The sequence below is a fragment of the Populus alba genome, chromosome 15 (genome assembly GCF_005239225.2).
Source record: "Populus alba chromosome 15, ASM523922v2, whole genome shotgun sequence".
Taxonomy (NCBI): Eukaryota; Viridiplantae; Streptophyta; class Magnoliopsida; order Malpighiales; family Salicaceae; genus Populus; species Populus alba.
The window spans coordinates 1,173,447-1,193,959 of NC_133298.1; the positions used below are offsets into that span (position 1 = coordinate 1,173,447).

Sequence of the window (20,513 nt, forward strand, 5' to 3'; positions counted from 1 at the left end):
AAGCCAATTTGCTTGGCCTTCCCTTGATGGACAACTTCATTATAGCATATAATTATCCTGTGCCAAGTTTTAAAACCTCAACTAATTTAGTCTGCAAAACTGTTCTGTATTCTGTTTCAAGTGATATGGGGATTCACTAATATCACTCTTGCTTTGTAACATAGTATAAATTCTTAAGCTAAAAACAAATCTTAACATCCAATAAATCTCTTTTTAAGAAAAATCTTTTTTAAAAAAAAAATTCAAACCTCACAAAAATTCCTATGAAGAAACTAAAACAAATTACCAAAAGAAATCCTGTTCAAAAAAAAAAAGGAGAGAGAGAAAGAGAAATAAGCGTTATGGTTAATTTTAAACTAAACAATTGCTATCTAAAAATATATTACCACGCCAACATATCAGAAGCTGTAGGCATTTACCATATAATTGATCAGAAGTTGGAAAATGACTAATATTGGGTCACAGCTCAAATACAAAGTTTTTTTTATTTATTTACGTGGATGTTCGGGCCAACTTGCGCGTACCACGACTAATTTCACGGCCTACTGAACATCCTATAAAACCCAGTAAGCATGTAAAGCACATCGAGAATGACAAAAATGCACACAATAAAATTTAAATCCTGGTGTAGAGAAAGGAATGAAGCCTCACCAAGACCTCAAATGCGAAGACAAAGTTTTTTAATCTTTCAAGAGGAGATTTGATAATGTACTTGCCGAACTATAAAAGAAGGCGAAATCCCTTCTTTTATTGGCTGTCTAGCTGTTAACTAATGCACTGTTGGTTTTTGTACCTTTGTCCAGCATTCCATGTTATTGCTGCAGCAATAATCATGAATTTGTTTTTTTATCCATATATAATTTTCATGTACAGTCTTGTATTACTACGAGTAGGATGATAAAATTGGTGAATTATTAAAAAGAAAATTAATATTATTATCAAAAATATTAAAAAATATTTTAATCGAATAATTCTGTGTTCTTGAAGCCAATTTGCTTGGCCTTCCCTTGATGGACAACTTCATTGTAGCGTATAATTATCCTGTGCCAAGTTTTAAATCTCAACTAATTTAGTATGGAAACTGTTCTGTGTTCTGTTTCAAGTGATTTGGGGTTTCACTAATATTACTCTTGCTTTGTAACATAGTATAAATTCTTAAGCTAAAAACAAATCTTAACGTCCAATAAATCTCTTTTTAAGAAAAATCTTTCAAAAAAAATTCAAACCTCACAAAATTTCTCTGAAGAAACTAAAACAAATTACCAAAAGAAATCTTGTCCAAAAAAAAAAAAAGCAAATAGAGAAAGGAAAGAAGCGTCATGGTTAATTTTAAACTAAACAATTGCTATCTAAAAATATATTACAACGCCAACATATCAGAAGCTGTAGGCATTTACAATATAATTGATCAGAAGTTGGAAAATGACTAATATCGGGTCACAACTCGAATACAAAGTTTTTTTTTATTTATGTTGGTGTCCGTGTCAGCTTGCGTGTACCACGACTAATCCCACGGCCCACTGAACATCCTGCAAACCAGTGAGCATGTAAGGACACCCGCGGGGGTGACAGCCGTGCATAATGAAATTTGAACCCTAATGCAGAGGAAGAAAACAAACCCCTACTACCACTAGGCCAAAACCTCATCTGCGAATACAAAGTTTTTTAATCTTTCAAGTGGAGATTTGATAATGTACTTACCGAACTATAAAAGAAGGCGAAATCCCTTCTTTTATTGGCTGCCTAGCTGTTAACTAATGCACTGTTGGTTTTGTACCTTTGTCCAGCATTCCATGTTATTGCTGCAGCAACAATCATGAAATTTTTTTTATCCATATATAATTTTCATGCACAGTCATGTATTACTACGAGTAGGATGATAAAAATTGGTGAATTATTAAAAAGAAAAAATGATATTATTATCAAAAATATTAAAAAATATTTTAATCTAATAATTTAAACTATTAAATAAAATTTTAAAACTAATTTTATATTACTCTTTTACATTTTAAAAATTTAGAAATTCAGTGTTCGGGCATCGTACTGCCAGAAATTCAGCCAGAAGGTACTCCTTGCCTCAATAATATTCCACTTTTCCTTCTTCCAGGTGTTCGAAAAAAATAAGAAAGAAAACTCTTAAAAAAGAAAACTTCTTTCGGGAGTTCCATATTCAAGCATCTCACTGCAAGAAATTCAACTAGAAGATACAGCTTACCTCAATCATGTCGCACATGTACGACGGTGCGGCGATCGTCCACCCCCAACCCTTCATGATGGTGTGGTATGTTGTCTATTTGGCATGGAAAATATGGTGAGATAAGGAGTTCTTTGTCTCTAAGCTAAAAAATGGACAGGGAGTCGCCACCTAGTATTCTGGTTACTAGAAACCTTAACTGGTCTTTAGAGATCGGGTACGGAGACTGGTTGCGTAAAGGGAAGGTATTAGCACCCCAACTACGCCCTACCTAAGGTAAGCTGCATTGTTTTAATGTCTGATAAAATCAAAGGTCGTGTTGTGGTTTTTTATTGTTCGGAATACGCATAACATGTAATGTCATACCCCAGGTTCTATTATAAAAAAAAAAGAATTAAATATTCGGAATATGCATTACGTGTAAAGTCATACCCCGGATACTAAGAGACAAACAAAATAAAATTTTTTGTTGTTTTTGAAATATTGGCCAATATTCTCTTGACTTTAATAAACTGGTTATTAAAGCCAAAATGCATGCTAAAACATTTTTTTTTGGTGTATGAAAAAATACAATATGATTTTAGCTTTGAGACACTTGGCCGTATGCACAAAAACATTTTTTTCACTTTTTTATAATTTTTTTGTATTTTGTGGAAGTTTTTTTTTGACGAAAACCGGGTATTTGAAAATTAGATTTTTGTATTTTTAACAACATAAAAAAAATACCACCAAATATTAATCAAAATGACATGAAAATTACGCGGAAAAATTATAAAATGCTGAAACAAATATTTTTTATTTTTTCTTTGAAATGGGCCGGATCAGGCCCAAATATATGTGTGTACAGTAACCAGAGAATTAATCTGCGGGTTACTGTGCACATGCACAGTAACTGTGAATTAATTAGCGAGTTACTGTGCACAGCACAGTAACTCGCTAATTAATCTTCATCTGCTGCAGAACGTAAACATTCTGCATGCAGATGAAGCTGAACCAACAAAAAACGACGGGAAAGGCTACTTGGAGCAGTGGTGATGTTGGCAGCAACTGATGTGGCAGGGGTGGCGGCGGCGGAACTGGCTGTTCGCGGTGGCCGGCGGTGCTGTTTTCCTCTCTCTCTCTCCTCTGTTTTTACTCTCTTATCTGCTTCTTCTTCTTCTTCGCTCTCTCTCCCTTCTCTTCTGCTTTCTTCTCTCTGTCTCTCCCTTCTCTTCTCTTCCCCCCCCTCCGCCCCTTTCTTCTGTTGTTCCTCCTCTATTTATAGAGCCCGTGAGCATTTTTTTTTTCATTGTGGAGCCAAGGAACGGTTCATGCGGCGGCTGGTCGGGCGCGGCTGTCCAGGCGTGCCTCCCTCGGTTTCGGCGGTGCGGTAGGTGGTCGGCCAATGTCTCGGTCGTTGGGTCGGTGGGCTTGAGGGACCGGCGTCATTAAATATGCATTCTTTTTCTTTCTTTCCTGCTGTATGCTCGGTGGGGAAGGAAGGGGAACAGTGCCGTTCAAAACGGCACTGTTTTTCAGCTTTCTTTGTTTTGTTGTTGTTTTTTTTTTTTGTATTTATTATTTTTTATGGGGACCCAAAAATGGGTTACAACAAATCATATTCACTTTTTCTTATTTCAAATGTTCAAACAAAGAAAAAAAACTCTGCTATTAAAAAAAAAAAGGATAGCCAATTCAATCTTGCAAAAGTGTATCTTTTTACTATTTAGCATCTCTTCTTTACTTAGTATCGCAGTTAGTGCACCCTAAAGTTTTCAAAACAATAAAAAAAAGACAATATCTTATGTAATAATGATTTGCGAAGTTGATTACATATGCTCTAAAATAAAAAAATATAAACCTCTTTAATCACCCGATTAATCTCTTAAAATTAAGATTTATGAAGACGTTAACAATGCTAGCAAAACTCGATTTTTAAACACTGTTTATTTAATTTATCCACATCATCATTAATTATAATTATTATTATTATTATTATTATTATTTTGGAATTGTGGAGGCCAACTCATAGGGACAAGGCTAAATAAATATCAAAAATTATGAACCGTGTCTCAGTTAAATTTATCTTAAATTAGATCTTCAAAGGTTAAAAACTTCATAAATGAGTTTTTCCATCCACATTTTCTAATAGATTTCATCAAGAACCACATTCTATGCAATGAAAACGATAACGTTAATGTGAAGGAAACATGATGTTTTTCATTCAAATATTTTCCTAATTTTGGAGATGAAAGGATAATATTTTAAAACTTTTTAAAATCATGGATTAAATTGAAAAATAATTTCTTAGAGCATTCAATTGAAACCCACCATATAATTAGGAGTCTAATTTGAGACTTTTTCCTTTTCTTTTCATCGTAGAAGAATTACCACGCTCAAAGTCATAATGATTGAACTATTGTAGTGTTATATTGATTAAAGAGTGTCTCTAATCCTTTTATTTTCTCTAATTTATTTTGTAATCTGATGATTAAATTTATAAATCCATTGCATATTTTGTATCACCATGCATGCATTTGTTTTATATATATAAAAACTGTTACACTCGAATTTTCGCACTTCTTCCAACAAAAAGTAATCAAATATAATAAAACTAGTCATATTACCAGCTCTGCATATGAGGTGAAAATGAAATTGAAGTTCACGAGTCTCTAATTTTAAATAATTAAATATAGAAATGATTTGCAATGACTACACAATAGAAATGATTAATAGTTTGCATATTGATAATTGATAAAGTTCACGAGTCACATGTTCAAACCTTTGGGAAGTTTAGTGCAATGCCTATTGTCTATCAAGAAAAGAAAAGGGGGGGGGGGAAGCAATTAATTTAAAGTTTATTCATTATTGCAGCATCTCTTTATTACTATTTAGCATCTCTTCGTTGCTTTGTGCCCATGACAGGCACCAAATTCTTACTTGTACATGTAACAATGGTTTGCCAAAGCTGGTAATGCAAGCTTTAAGTTAAAGGAGATATATCCCAGAATTTTCTTCCATATATATTATGCTGCCAGAAATTCAGCTAGAAGATACTATTTACCTCAATAATATTCAATTTTTCTTCTTTCAAGTGTCTGAAAAAAGGAAAGAAAACTCTGCCATTAAGAAAAAGGATAGCCAATTTAATCTTGCAAACTGCATCTTTTTACTGTTTAGCATCTCTTCTTTGCTTGGTACCCAAGCCAGTGTACCCTAAAGTTTTCCAAAAAAGAAATCAATCTCTATCCTTCATGAAATCAAAAGCGAACTAATTTAAATTTTTTTTATTCTTACATCCTTCTCTTATTTGCTTCGTATCCTAGCCGACTACCATATCTTATGTAATAATGATTTGTAAAGTTGGTCACACATGCTCTAAAATAATAAAAAAACCTCCTTAATTACCCTATCAATCTATTAAAATTAAGATGTTATGAAGACATGAACAATGCTATTAAAACTCTTTTTTAAACACTGTTTATTTAAATTATCCACATTGTCATTAATTAATTTACTTGCCAGCAACACTCTCTTCTTCTTCTGTTTCTTATTATTATTACTATTACAATTACTATTGATAGGGACTATGATGAATATCAAAATTATGAGCCATATCTCAATTAAATTTATCTTCAAGAAATTGGATCTCTAAAGGTTAAAAACTTCACAATTGAGCTCTTCCACCCACATTTTCTAATAGATTTAGAATGTGTTTGGTATTGCGGTAGCGGTTGTGGTTGTGGTTTAAAAAAAGTTGTTTTATAAAAAGTACTTTTAGTTGAGGTTGGTTTGAAAAAAATAGGTGTTTGGTTAAAACTGTGGTTGAAATTGAGGTTTTAAAAAAGTAGTTTTAATGTGTTTGGTTAAGAATGCTTTTGAAATTGAGGTTATAAAATAATTTTAAAAAATATATATTAATATTGATGGTTTTTAATTTAAATATTATGGATTTAACTATTGCTATTACATCATGAAATAAATGACACTTTATATATAAAAAAATTATTTTAACAAAAAACTATCTACAATTTCATTATGTACAAAATTCATCCAACAAGAACTACAAAATTAGGTAAAATATTATCAAGAATAAAATTAAGATTACATTACGAGTAAATTTAATTCACCTTAAACTAATTAAAAAAAACAAAAAAAAATTGTTGTTCACGTGAACAATACGAGTGAAATTAATTACCTACATAGAAAAGAAAAAAGAAAGAAAAAAAAAAGTGTTCTGCGAACAGTGGATGCATTCTCCACTGTTCACTGAAAAGTGGATGCATGCCTTCAGCCCTTCACTGTAATAAATAATAAAACAAAAAATTGTTTAGTGAACAGTGGAACATGATCCACTGTTCACAACAGTAGCATAAGTTTGGACGCACAAAAAGCAGGCAGGAGCTGCTTCTTCTTTTCTCGCGTTTTAAACGCAGCTGCATGTGGGATCCAGTGAACAGTAACACACGTTTTTTAATTACCAAACGGATGGTTGCTTGAAATCGCAGGAAACGTGGAAGCCACCAGGTTACCAAACAGACTCTTTTAATCAAGAATGAACATTCTATGCAATGAAACCATATCATTAATATGAAGTAAACATGATAATTTTCATTAAAATATTTTCCTCACTTTTGGATATGAAAGGGTAAAATTTACAACCTTTTAAACTTGGGGATCACATTGAAAACAAAAATTCTTAGAGCAATCAATTGAAACCCATCATATAATTAGGAGTCTAATTTGAGACGTTTTCCTTTCCTTTTCATCGTAGAAGAATTACCATGCTCAAGGTCATATTGATTGAATATTGTAGTGTTATTAATAAATATTTATAACTCTTATTTTTATTAATTTACTTGTGTAAAATAATGGAAGAAGCTAAACGGGATGAAGAAGAATCAAAACAGCAACAGATATGGAGTTGGGGGGCAGGAACGGAGGGACAGCTAGGCACAGGGAAGCTTGAAGATGAGTATCTCCCTCAACTCCTTCACCTTCCCTTTCTCTCCTCTGCTGAATCCATTTCTACTCTTGCTTGCGGCGGTGCTCATGTTATTGCCTTGACCTCTGGTACCCTCGTTGACTTCTGCATTTTCCCTTTGAATTCTTGTTATCAAATGACAATTAATCAAATTCTTGTTTGTAGGTGGTAGAGTGTTCACATGGGGCAGGGGCACAACTGGTCAGTTGGGTCATGGAGAGATGCTCAACAGCTTACACCCAAAGCCGGTCAGCTCCTTGCAGAGTTATGTCATTACTCAGGTCTCAGCTGGATGGAGCCATTCTGGGTTTGTCTCAGGTTCTTTCTCATTCATGATTATAATCGTTTCTTCCATCTTTGAGGTTCTGGAAAAAAATTAATATCCATTCTCCAGTAGAAAACTCTGTTTTAAGGTTTTTTTGGTGTTTACCAATTCTCAGACACAGGCTTGCTTTTTACTTGCGGGGATGGCTCCTTTGGCCAGCTTGGGCAAGGGGATTACAGGTCGCAGAGTACCCCTGTTAAAGTCGACTACTTCGCTAATAATTTTGTTAATCAGATAGCTTGTGGCATGCGCCATTCACTGGTCTTACTTAATGGTAACTGCTGTGGCAAACCTCTTCCTTCATTGCTAGTAACAATGTTATAATGCAGAGATGCATCTGTGCTGCGAAGTCAATATCGCTTTAACATATGCTTAAATCACTAAGGTTCGTTGTTTTTAAAAGGAGCTTAATTTCATTTGTGATATTGCAATCTGGATTGTACCAGGAAATCAAGTTTATGGTTTTGGTTCTGGAAAGCGTGGTCAACTGGGTATCTCCAAAGATAAAATCAAATCAATTAATCTTCCTCAAGTCACTTGTGGGTTAGAAGATGTCCAAATCGTTAGCATCAGTGCAAATGGAGATCACAGTGCTGCAATAGATAAACAACCAATTACAAAACAATTGTTGATTTAGGCCCATTTGTCAACTTTGCCCTTGCATTAGGTTTCTCATTTTAAGTACGGCACGACAGGTTGTTTTGATGACTTGTAAATCTTGGTTCAAGATAAGTTTACTTTTAAGCCAAGTTATGTTATGAATTATTTAAAATTAGATGAGTTAAATTTAGTATGAAAACTAAATGAAAGAAAATAATTAGAGATTAAATTGAAAAAAATTTAAAAAATAAATAAATAAATAAATAAAGACCAAAATTTAATAAAAAAAACTAAATAAAATAAAATATTGAGGGGCAAAATAATAATAAAAAAAATAAATAAAAAACATGATAAGAAAAAAAAAAAATAAAGACCAAAATTGAATAAAGAAATAAAATGAAATAAAATGATGAAGAACGAAATTGAAAAACAAATAAATTAAGAAAATGGTAAAACACAAAAAAAGAGCAATCAAAAGAATTAAAACCTAAAGATAAAAATTAGATAATGCCTGAAAAATAAACCCTTTGAACCGACCTTAATATTTTGCTTGGTTTCAAGCCAATTTTACTTTTAAGGCAGGTTATGAGATGATTTATTTAAAATTAGATGATTTAAATGATCAACTCTGTTTAAAGTAAACTTCAAGAATTTTTTTTAAAAAATTATTTTTATTTAGAATAATATCGTTTTAATTTTTTAATTTTTTTCAAAATAATATAATTTTATTTTAAAAAACTTAATGTGAGTTCAACAAATAACAAGACTTGAATGATAAAAATAAAAATAAAATAAAATAAAAACCCTAAAACTATAGAAGGCTAATAATTCAAAATAAATAACCTGAGCCATAAGATTAGAATTATCTTATTGAAAGGCAAACACAAAAAAATCAAGAAGTAAAATTTGTAGTTATATAAAAATTAAAAACATAAAACAAATATAATCAAAATAATGAGGAATGAATCTAGTATGAAAACTAAATGAAAGAAAATAATTAGGGACTAAATTGAAATAAATAAATAAAATAAAAATAACAATCAAAAAAATAAAAATAAAAATTAAATAAAAAAACTAAATAAAATAAAATATTGATGGGAAAGATAATAATAAAAAAAACAACAAATCAAGAACATGATAAGAAAATAACAATCAAAAGAATAAAAATTAAAATTGAAAAAAAAATTTAAATGAAATAAAATGATGAGAAACATAATTGAAAAAAAAAATGATAAAAGAAAATGGTAAAAAAAAATAACAATAAAAAGAATTAAAACCAGATTAGATAAACGCCTAAAGATAAAATTAATTTTTTTTTAAAATTAAAAGTAAAACAAGTAGTAATAAAAAAAAATAACCAAAAGTGATAGAAATGGAATCTAAAGGATGTAATTAATTTTTGAAAGGGTTGATACGAATAGAGAAAAAAAACAAAAATGCCCTTGAAACCAACCTTAATATTTTTTAAGGTCAATCTTATCACTTCACTAATATAAAAAATAAAAGACAGAAAATCCCCCCTTTGCATGTTTTATACTTTTTTGCTTTCAAAGTTATGAGCATGATTTTGTTATGCAAAAAATAATGAAATAACAAAAAAAAAATCCCTTGAACTAAAGCTATATATATATATATATTTTTTCTTTTAAGAGCAACAAAATTATTTTACTATACCAACAAAATATGTTTAGATTAATTTTTCCCAAGTCAATTTTGTAATGTCCAATGATCTCTAGGAAAAATGATTTCCCTTTCAGTTACAAGTTTTGTTAGTGTTTTTTAAGAAAACAATTTTTAAAAACAGCAAAATAATCATTTCATAGTTTGATGGCTGCATTTATTGAGTAATAGCTTTTAGTTTTTTTTAAAAACATTTATAATATGGTTGAAGTAAATTAGCTTCACAGTTAAAAAAACAAAGAAAATTGTTTTATAATTAGGTTCCAACTACTTAGTAACAAATCATGTTAAGTTCATATATCCTCTTTTTATTTTTTTAAATAATTTCTTTTGATGTACCTATTTGGCAAAAATAGAATTACTTTATTGGCAATTTGAAAGCAATTTTCTATTAAGTGTGTGGAACAAAAAATCTTTCAACTAAATTCAATTCTTTTTTTATTTTTCATATTCCCTTATCCATTTCATGATTTTCATCTGCTTCCCTTTCTCCTTCAAAAAGTTCCTCGAAACCACCATAACTAAGAGTACACGAATTAAAAACCACAACCAACTAGACACAAGATCAACTTGTCATTGCATCGTATCAGATTTTGATGAACTCAAAACACAAGGAAGATATACATTAAGCACAAATCCCAATTTTGAGAATTATTATTATTAATGTTTTAACCATAGATCCTTCTACTTTTTAAAAATTACAATGGTTATTTTTTAGCTGTGAAAGAAACAAAGTTCATTATAATACTAAACATGATTGAATATAAGTACATTATAGTATATTTACTTTTCAGATTCAACAAAGCCACAAAATACTCAAAAAAGCCAATCTTCTAGACTTCATTCATCCCCGGCTAATCTTACGGCAACTTCACTCTCCTAGTTAATAAATATCATTCAAGAAACTAAAAAACAGTGATTATTAAAAAATTTAGAGAGGGATTTTACAAGTGAGCTGTTTATCAGTAAATAAAAATCTCCAATAACAATAGAAAAACTTGATTCTTCAATTCAGCAAACCATTCCTCCTATATTAACCCCTCTCAATAATCCATGCTCGTACTCTTCCCCCTCTCAAAGCAAAGACAATAAGACAAATGGAGGGAGAGCAACATGAAACTGTGCAGCTAAATGTGATAAAGAAACTAGCTTCACTAGGTATTATGATGGTGGCAACGAAAGAAAACACTAATAACAACCGAGTATCTTAACAAGAATACCCACCATGAAAAAGAGATGTGAGACAACTACAAAGTGACTAGACCAAGCAAATCATATTATCAGTGTATAAGAAACTATAAAATTATTACCTCAGATGCCTACTTCATTTTATCTGTATTAAGCTACTCAAAGCATCAATCTTTCTCCACTTCTTCCCAACGCGCATCCAGAAAAATTGCCTATAAGAGTGAAAGCCTAACAAACAAAGTAATAAAAGACTAGTTGCCGTACAGGGGTATATTATCAAGTCATTTTATTTTATTTTAAAAAAAAGTGAAGTGAAATGTGTACGAGGCAAGAGTTATACATGCACACAAATACAAGTTCTGTATTTTGGTTCAATTTCAAAGTTCAAGCAAAACACAAAAAAGATTTCTGTTCTTTATAATAGGATTTTGAGATCAGTCCTCTTAACCTCCATAAATCATTAATGTCATTTCAGTTCTTTTCCCATGCAAGTGTCTCAGCTGCAGGTATTAAAAATGAAAAAGAACAACTACAACGAAATTAAACTACAATTCAGCATACGAGATACGGGAACCACCTGCTCCAAACTTTTCAAGGTAAAGATAATGGATAGAACATATAACAATGATGATCAACTGAAATAAAGAAGGAAAAATAAATGATATGTATTTTAGCATTCAAAATATGTTGCTGATCAACATCCCAATCAAAAAGGATTTCTAGTATTCAGTATTTAGCTGAAACAGGATTTTAAAGGTTGCCTCGAAGATAAACAAGAAATTATCCTAACTGTATTGTATTCTACAAAGAAATTTATTATTCAGTAACATCTCCTCATCCAAGCTTTAGTTTTCTCTAAAATACTCTTCAATGTGCTCTTAATTTTCATGCAAGTTTCCACTCTGAGAAAGTCGGAGTACTAGGAGCATTAAATTTGAATCACATTATTAGTCTGACAAAATCAAGACGAGGGATCTTTTCGCTTCAATTTGTTCATTCCAACCACACTTGTATAATTTCCCAATTGATTTCTGATAATTTCACCATCAAGAATATCTGACAATGGTTGAATTTTAAGTGATTTACTTTAGAGATTCTAAAAACCACAGAATCATAAATTATCCACATAAAAGATATATTTGACAATGTAAATGTTAGAATTATAAATAGATAGATAGATATCTTTTCTGGGTAGTCTTGACACAATACCATAACAAGCCAATAGCCATTTTATCCATCATATCAAATTGAAGTAATTTAAAATACCAGCAAACACATTACTGTTAACAACCCCACATAGACAAAGTTGGGAGACAAGTAAATTAGGAACTCTCACATGCCTCCAAGAAAATATACTGGAAATTAGGAAAGAACCTGAATGCTTGGCTGAACCGAGGTGCCATGTTTCTGCAAAAGTAGGTCTACAACCATACAGAGAAGGAAAAAAGAAAGCATACATAACCCCATTTTCCAAATTCTAAAAAAAAAAAAATGAACATAGAGAGAAAAAAAGACTAGACCTAGGATGATTTTAGCAATTAATGACCAAGAATATTTTATAAATCATAGGGCAAGACATAAGATAAATGCGATAAAAAAGGATAAATAATGTTCATGACCTGAATTGAAGTTTCTTTTCTCAAGACAATCCTGCAAAAAACCACATAATCAGACTAAATAATCAAACAAACACAACAGAAGAGAGAGCAGAAGATAAAAGAAAAGAAGGTTAACAAAGAACGAACTATTTAAATTCTAATTCAAAATGGAAATCAAACAAAGAAATATTCAAACTGGAAATTAAACAAAGAAATAATAACTAAATAAAAGATAAAATCTTAAGAGCGTGAACCTTCAATCATACCTTAGAAGTGAAACTTGATGAACGATCTTTCTTAGGGTTTTTCTTGAAGAGAGAGAGGATTTTGAAAACCCAAAAAGAGAGGCATGAGAGAAAAATGAAGAAAGGGGTTTCCTTTCTTCGTTTATATACACAGAGTTTGGTTTGCTTGATAGAAATGAAATATTTTGACCGTTGGAAGGGACTGCTTTCGTTGAGACGACGCCGGTTTTGAATAGGTAAGTTAAAAAAAAGAAGAAGCAAAGGCCCCACAGGCCCGTGTTTTTTGAAGCTCATAAATGGTATTGATTTAGCCCATTTTTGGACTCTTCTCTCTTCCACTTTCTCTTTCATTTCAGAACAGAAACACTGAAACTCGCCCACAGTGAGTAAAAGAACTATGGAGGTGAATGTGATAAAGAGACTAACTACACAGCCCTATAGGGGAATTATGAGGTGGGACCTTTCTTACAGTTCATTTCTAATCTCTTGTCCTTCTTACCATCACAATAGAGGTATTGCTTGCTCGCTTGCTATATATTGTCTCAGAACAGGTTATATTTTTTCTTGTATTTTTTATTAGTGAAAGATTGAAACTTTATTAGACCCTTTTCTAGCGATAATATTTGTAACTTAAGACCCTTTACTGAGATGATAATGATTCCCTTAAAAAATGTTGCAGATTATGAAGTGTAATTGTTGTCCTTAGTGAATGATTCTAAGTTTAGACCATTTTGAACCATGCAAAACCTCAATGGATATCAAAACTGTGACGAAAAGGCACTAAAAAATTATTATATTTGGTTAAGGAACTAGTCCATCTCTTATGGCTTCTTTGGTATCGAAACATGTGCACTGTAACTGCCATATTCTAGTAAAATTCAACTTCTCAAGGGCTTATTTTGAGCTTCACCTAGATGAACATATCTGGTTGAGATGGTCTAAGCTTGTACTTCAATTGATCGTATGCTAATAAAGACTTGGTCAAGGAAAAGCATGATTGAATTTTTTTAGGTTTCTAATGTCTTGGGTTTCCATGTTGGGGAAACAACTTGGCGTGAAGATGGGCGCTAATTTGTCTAGCACTTGGTACGTTTCTATTAATGATGACATAGGTGGCCATAACATATGATGAAAGAACTTTCCTAATTCTTTGTTTCTATTTGTTTGATTTTCTTATATTATTACATGCACTATGAAGAGGAACTGCTCAAGTCTGGAAAGCTAGATCACATTGGAGAGTCAATTTGTCTGTTAGAGATTGAAAAGTTAAAAATAATAATGCTTAAGCCATTGTAACTGTCCAAGTATTGTATATTAGACACACATGGAATAGAGACATGTGGAAAAAAATGTGAAAGATAATAAAAACAATTGGCAATATCAGATGTGATTTGGTAAATGCGGGGGCAAGGAAAGGGTAAAATAATGGTTTTGTTCTTGCTGATTTAAATGAAACATTAGGTTTTCTTTTATGAATAATGGATTTGTTGAATCAGAATTTGATAAGGTGTAGATTTCAGAAACTACAAAAGTAGTTTGGAGCTCAATGAATGAGAGATCTTTAAGTATGACTGGGCTATACAACATGCAGGTAGTGCCGGAGATGTTTTGGAAGATGATATTGTTGGAAGGCTGAAAGTTTTTGTTTATGAACTTCCAAGCAAATACAATAAGAAGATTCTGCAAAAGGACCCAAGATGTCTCACTCACATGTTCGCAGCTGAGATCTTTATGCATTGGTTCCTATTGTAGGAACGCTCAATCCCAAGGAAGCTAATTGGTTTTATACCCTGTATATACAACTTATGATTTGGCTCCAAATGGCCTTCCTTTGCCTTTCAAATCACCACGAATGATGAGAAGTGTTATACAGCTTATTTCTTCAAACTGGCCTTATTGGAATCGGACTGAAGGTGCAGACCACTTTTTTATTGTGCCACACGACTTTGGTGCATGCTTCCACTATCAAGTGAGTAAACCTTTTTCTTTTTATTTACCTTCTCCTGTTTCCCTTAGCTTCCATTGACAAGTTTTCTCAATGCATTTTGATTTTTGAATCAATTGACCTAAATATATGGTTTCTTGAAGAGCTTTTGAGGTTTTTATCCTTCTGGTATATCTAATTATTGATATATATTAGTAATAAAGTGTTGCATTCTAGTAGTTTCTTTTTATTTCCATCAACTCTTAATTTATGTTCCTCTATCTTTTTCCTTTTTGTAGGAAGAGAAGGCTTATGAAAGAGGAATTCTTCCCTTGCTCCAACGAGCCTCCTTGGTGCAAACTTTTGGACAAAGAAATCATGTTTGCTTAAAAGATGGCTCTATTACAGTTCCTCCATAAGCTCCACCACAGAAAATGCAAACCCATCTAATTCCTGAAAAAACACCTCGGTCAATTTTTGTTTACTTGAAAGGATTGTCTTATGATGTAGGAAATGGCCCAGAAAATGCTATGCAAGGTAATTCTCACATAGTTCTCACATGTTTAAGAAAGTGATTAGATGTTCAATTACTTCAAAACGTTTCCATAGAATGTGAGGCTTAAGTATATTTTCAACAAAATATCAACAGAAATGGAAACTTTGTGGTATGCGTTATGAAACCAGAATTATGACCCTTCCATATTTTTCAATTAGAATGAAAGAAGTCAAATACAATATTTGGACTTTTTCATTCAATTGTCAAGCTAATTGGAAGAGAGAATAGATTTCATGTTTTAGCAATGATCCTATATGTGATAGAGGCTTAAGTGGAGATCACCGATCAATTTGTTTCATAAGTTTACAAAGGTGCATGAGCAACAGTCTGGGAGAACTTCAAAGACAATCCACATTTTGACATTTCCACAGAGCACCCAACAACGTACTACAAAGACATGCAACGAGCTGTTTTCTGTTTGTGCCCCCTTGAATGGGCCCCATGGAGTCCAAGATTGGTTGAAGCAGTGATATTTGGTTGTATCCCCGTTATTATATTATTATAGCTGACGACATTGTTTTACCCTTTGTTGATGCAATGCCATGGGAAGAAATTGGGGTATTTGTAGACGAGAAAGATGTTCCAAATTTGAACACCATACTCACTTCCATTCCATCTGAAGTGATATTGAGGAAGCAGAGACTGCTTGCAAACCCTTTAATGAAGCAGGCAATGCTATTCCCACAACCTGCTCAAGCAGGAGATGCTTTCCATCTAGTTTTGAATGGACTTGCTCGAAAATTGCCTCATGATAGAAGTGTTTACTGGAAGTCAGGTGAGAAGATCTTAAATTGGACTGCAGGCCTAGTCGATGACCTGAAACCTTGGTAGCAGCGTTAACTTGATGCTTCTTGAAGAAATTCTTAGCAGCCTGCCCTTTAGTCCTGCCAACAAAGCTGGTTTAATCAAGGTGGCTATTTCACAGAAAAGTGTAAATCATGATTTTGCTTTCAATGTGTCAGATTAAAAGATTTATTCGGCATGTTTAAGGAAGTGGCTATTAGTTTTAATCTGCCATAGGTGAAGAAACTTCAAACAGGGAAATGTTATATGTTTTAATCCCCTTAATGGACGACTTCATTGTAGCAAAGAATTATCTCATGTTGTGACCAAGTCTTAAACGTTGGCTAATTTGGTCTGGAAACTGTTCTCTGTTCTGTTTCAAGTGACTTGGGGATTCATTAATATCACTCCAGCTTTGAAACACAGCTTAAATTCATTGAAAGCAATATATCAGAGCCACGAGCTAAAAACTGGCATGTTCTTTGAACTGGAGCATTGTTTGTCTTTTGAACTGCATGTGCTAAGACCTCCCTGACCTTTTTCCTAGGTGGTCATGCTTAGCGATTGAAATAGTAGATAACATTCCTGGGATTCGTTGGCCACCGGACCAATGAGTGTGTTGATACCGATTGGCAAATTCTTTTGAACTAGATCCCATTTCTTGATACCATTTAACCCAAAATAATAATGGTGTAATATTCTATAAGTCCTCTCAAGAAAGAAATCCCTCAATAAAATATCTCACACTCAAACTTGAAATCTCTTATCGTTAAAAAAATATCTTTTTTTAAAAGAAAATCCTTAAAAAAAAAACCAAACCTCACAAAATTCCTCTAAAGAAACTAAAACAAATTACCCAAAGGAATCATGTCAAAAAAAAAAAACATAGAGAAAGTGTCCGAAAAACAAAAGAAAACTCTGCCATCATGAAAAAGAATAACCGATTCAATCTTGCAAACTCCATCTTTTTACTATTTAGCATCTCTTCTTTATTTGGTACCAAAAGAGAACCTAAAGTTTCCTAAAAAAAAAGGCAATCTCTGTCCTAGCCAACTACCATATCTTATGTAATAATGATTTGCAAATTTGGTCAGACATGCTCTAAAATAATAGAAAACCTCCTTAATCACCCAATCAATCTTTTAAAATTAAAATGTCATGAAAACATGAACAATGCTAGTAAAACTCTTTTTTAAACACTGTTTATTTAAATTATCCACGTTGTCATTAATTAATTTACTTGCCAGCAAGTCCTCATCCTCTTGTTTTTTTTTTTTTATTATTATTACTGCTATTACTATTACTACTAACATGAAAAAGATAAAATAAATATCAAAATTATGAGTCATATCTCCATTAAATTTATCTTCGATAACTTGGATCTCTAAAGGTTAAAAACTTAGCAATTGAGTTCTTCCATCCACATTTTCTAATAGATTTCATGAAGAATGCACATTCTATGCAAAGAAAACGATATCATTAAGGATGACTATTGTTGAATAGGTTATCTTTCCAAATTTCTAAAATTTTTCTGTGTTTTGAAGATGCAAAATTCCACTAGTGCAAGGCATAAACTTACTAGTAGTAAATGGTAGTCACATATTCTAACCTTTGGGAAGTTTAGTGCTGTAACATCATATTGATATTCATAATTCATTCTTTAAGTGTCTAGAAAGCAATGCCTATTGTCTATAAAGAAAAGGGGGTGGGGGTGGGGGTGGGGAAAGCAACTAATTTAAAGTCTCTTCATTCTTGCACCAACTCTTTATTGCTATTTAGCATCTCTTCGTTGCTTTGTACCCATGACAAGTACCAAATTCTTACTTGTATATGTAACTATTGTTTGTAAACTCTTTATTGCTATTTAGCATCTCTTCGTTGCTTTGTACCCATGACAAGTACCAAATTGGTTGTTTGTTTACTTCAGAGGATTATTTTATGATGTAGGAAATGACCCAGAAGGTGCTATGCAAGGTAATTCTCACATAGTTCTCACATGTTTAAGAAAGTGATTAGATGTTCAATTACTTCAACTTGTTTCCATAGAATGTGAGGCTTAAGTATATTTTCAAAAAAAATATCAACAGAAATGGAACCTTTGTGGTATGGGTTATGAAACTAGAATCATGAACCTTTCATATTTTTCAATTAGAACAAAAGAAGTCAAATACAATATTTGGACTTCTTCATTCAATTGTCAAGCTAATTGGAAGACAGAATACATTTCATGTTTTAGCAATGATCCTATATGTGATAGAGGCTTAAGTGGAGGTCACCGATCAATTTGTTTCATATGGTGCACGAGCAGCAGTCTGGGAGAACTTCAAGGACAATCCACTTTTTGACATTTCCACAGAGCACCTAACAACGTACTACAAAGACATGCAATAAGTTGCTTTCTGTTTGTGCCCCCTTGGCTGGGCCCCATGGAGTCCGAGATTGGTTGAACCGTTGAAGCAGTGATATTTGGTTGTATCCCCGTTATTATATTATTATAGCTGACGACATTGTTTTACTCTTTGCTGATGCAATCCCATGAGAAGAAAATATGATATTTGTAGACGAGAAAGATGTTCCAAAGTTGGACACCTTGCTCACTTCCATTCCACCTGAAGTGATATTGAGGAAGCATAGACTGCTTGCAAACCCTTCGATGAAGCAGGCAATGCTATTCCCACAACCTGTTCAAGCAAGAGATGCTTTCCATCAACCCCGAATTATGATATTTTGTTTATCCTTATTATTACTCGTTTCTGCTTTTGGATAAAGGCTATAGAGCCTGATTTCTCTTATTCCACTTCAGAATTAATAATGTCAGCAGAAGGGCTGGTTCGATGGACTAATTCTTCAAATCATAGGGCAGTTGTTATGTGGTCTCCCCCTATGACTAACTGCTTTAAATGGAATGTGGATGGTTCCTCTCTTGGGAAGCCGGGCCCTTCAGGTATAGGCGGAGTCTTGCGAAATCATCATGGGATTCTTCTTGGTATATTCTCCTCGCCAATTAGGATTTTAGACTCTAATGTAGCTGAACTAAAAGCGGTTGTCAAAGCTATTGAATTATCAGCTTCTAACTGTCATCTGCATCATAAACACATTATTGTTGAATCTGACTCGACCAATGTCATTAGCTGGATGAATAATCCTCATAATAGACCTTGGCTGCATCATAATCTTTTCTCCTCTATTTAGAGAGTAGCTTCATGTTTTGGTTCACTCACATTCACTCATTCTCTTCGTGAGAGTAATCATATGGCAGATCATATGGCAAAACAGGAGGTGTTTAGAAACTCTGAATGGGTCGCTTGGCTCTAATCTGCTTGATATTTGGGCCTTTCTTTTTTCTTTAAATTCTGGTTGCGGATGCAAAGGAAACTGGATTGTTTTCTAGATTACTCTATTTCTAGAAAGGAGAGGAATCTTCAAGCTATACAGAAGCAATTCCAGCTGGTCAGATCTTTGTCTTTTTTGAAACTTCTTGGTTCCAGATTCTGATGTTGCAAGTCTAGGGGCTTCTGTTGATGGGCTTCCTTTTGCCTCCTACGATTTTCTCTATGATAGTGTCTTGGTTCTCTTATTGTTAAGTTGTCAAAGGCTGTTCTGTGAAGAGTACATGGTTGGTATTTTGTTTCGGATAAGAAGATGCAAGATGGAAAGATTTTGTTTTACTTCTAATCTGGATATCGGTAGAAGTCTGTTTGGCTTCTATTCCTGGTGTGGCTCCAAATCTGCATCTTTTAGCTGCTTCTTTGATTTCTTGGCTTCAAATATGTATATTGTAGCTGCATTTTGTTATTCTCGTTTCTTGGTATGTTGTTCATTTCATTGCATAGTTCTGTTTAGGTGTCTTGTAAATAGAATCTCTATGTTCCCGTCATCTATTGGCGTCTTCTAATGCAATATTATGCTTTTTTAAAAAAAAAAGATGCTTTCCATCAAGTTTTGAATGGACTTATTCGAAAATTGCCTCATGATAGAAGTGTTTACCTGAAGTCAGGTGAGAAGATCTTAAACTGGGCTACAGGCTCAGTTGGTGACCCGAAACCTTGGTAGCTATATAGAGAAATAGACGTTATGGTTTAATAAATTAATTTTACCAAAAGCTATATACATGTACCATAGAATTGATCAGAAGTTAGGAAATGGCTGTATTATTGGGTCACAGCCCGAATGAGAAATTTTTTAGTCTTTCAAGAGGAGCTTTGATAGTGTGCTTACCGAATTATTAAAAACGAATTCGATATTATTGTTAAGAATATAAAAGAATCATCTTACCTAAATATTTTAAGTTATTAGATAAAGTTTGGAGAATAATTTTACATGATTTTCAAGCTTTTCGGGAGTTCAATGTTCAAGCATCTTATTGCAAGAAATTCAGCTAGAAGATACTACTTACCTCAATGATATTCAGTTTTCCTTCTTTAAAGTGTCCAAAAAATAAAAGAAAACTCCGCCAT

At 32.7% G+C, this 20,513-nt stretch overlaps 1 protein-coding gene and 2 pseudogenes across 1 annotated transcript; all 3 read left to right on the top strand.

Moving 5' to 3' along the window:
• The first annotated feature begins 7,039 nt into the window (after window positions 1-7,039).
• Window positions 7,040-8,134, top strand: LOC118036372 (ultraviolet-B receptor UVR8). The gene is made up of 4 exons (XM_035042039.2): window positions 7,040-7,246; window positions 7,323-7,475; window positions 7,598-7,756; window positions 7,929-8,134. Exons 1-4 carry the CDS (start codon window positions 7,045-7,047, stop codon window positions 8,117-8,119), a joined length of 705 nt encoding a protein of 234 aa, XP_034897930.1. The 5' UTR covers window positions 7,040-7,044; the 3' UTR covers window positions 8,120-8,134.
• A 6,236-nt stretch (window positions 8,135-14,370) lies between these two features.
• Window positions 14,371-16,308, top strand: LOC118036374 (probable beta-1,4-xylosyltransferase IRX10L; annotated as a pseudogene).
• Window positions 16,309-17,858: 1,550 nt separating this feature from the next.
• Window positions 17,859-20,109, top strand: LOC118036371 (probable beta-1,4-xylosyltransferase IRX10L; annotated as a pseudogene).
• Window positions 20,110-20,513: the final 404 nt, after the last annotated feature.

Bases quoted from the DNA above. Each gene is read 5' to 3' on its own strand.
- LOC118036372 (XM_035042039.2), top strand. From the start codon at position 7,045: ATGGAAGAAGCTAAACGGGATGAAGAAGAATCAAAACAGCAACAGATA. The intron at 7,247-7,322 runs GTACCCTCGTTG...TCTTGTTTGTAG, and splicing joins TGTTATTGCCTTGACCTCTG to GTGGTAGAGTGTTCACATGG. The intron at 7,757-7,928 runs GTAACTGCTGTG...GGATTGTACCAG, and splicing joins TTCACTGGTCTTACTTAATG to GAAATCAAGTTTATGGTTTT.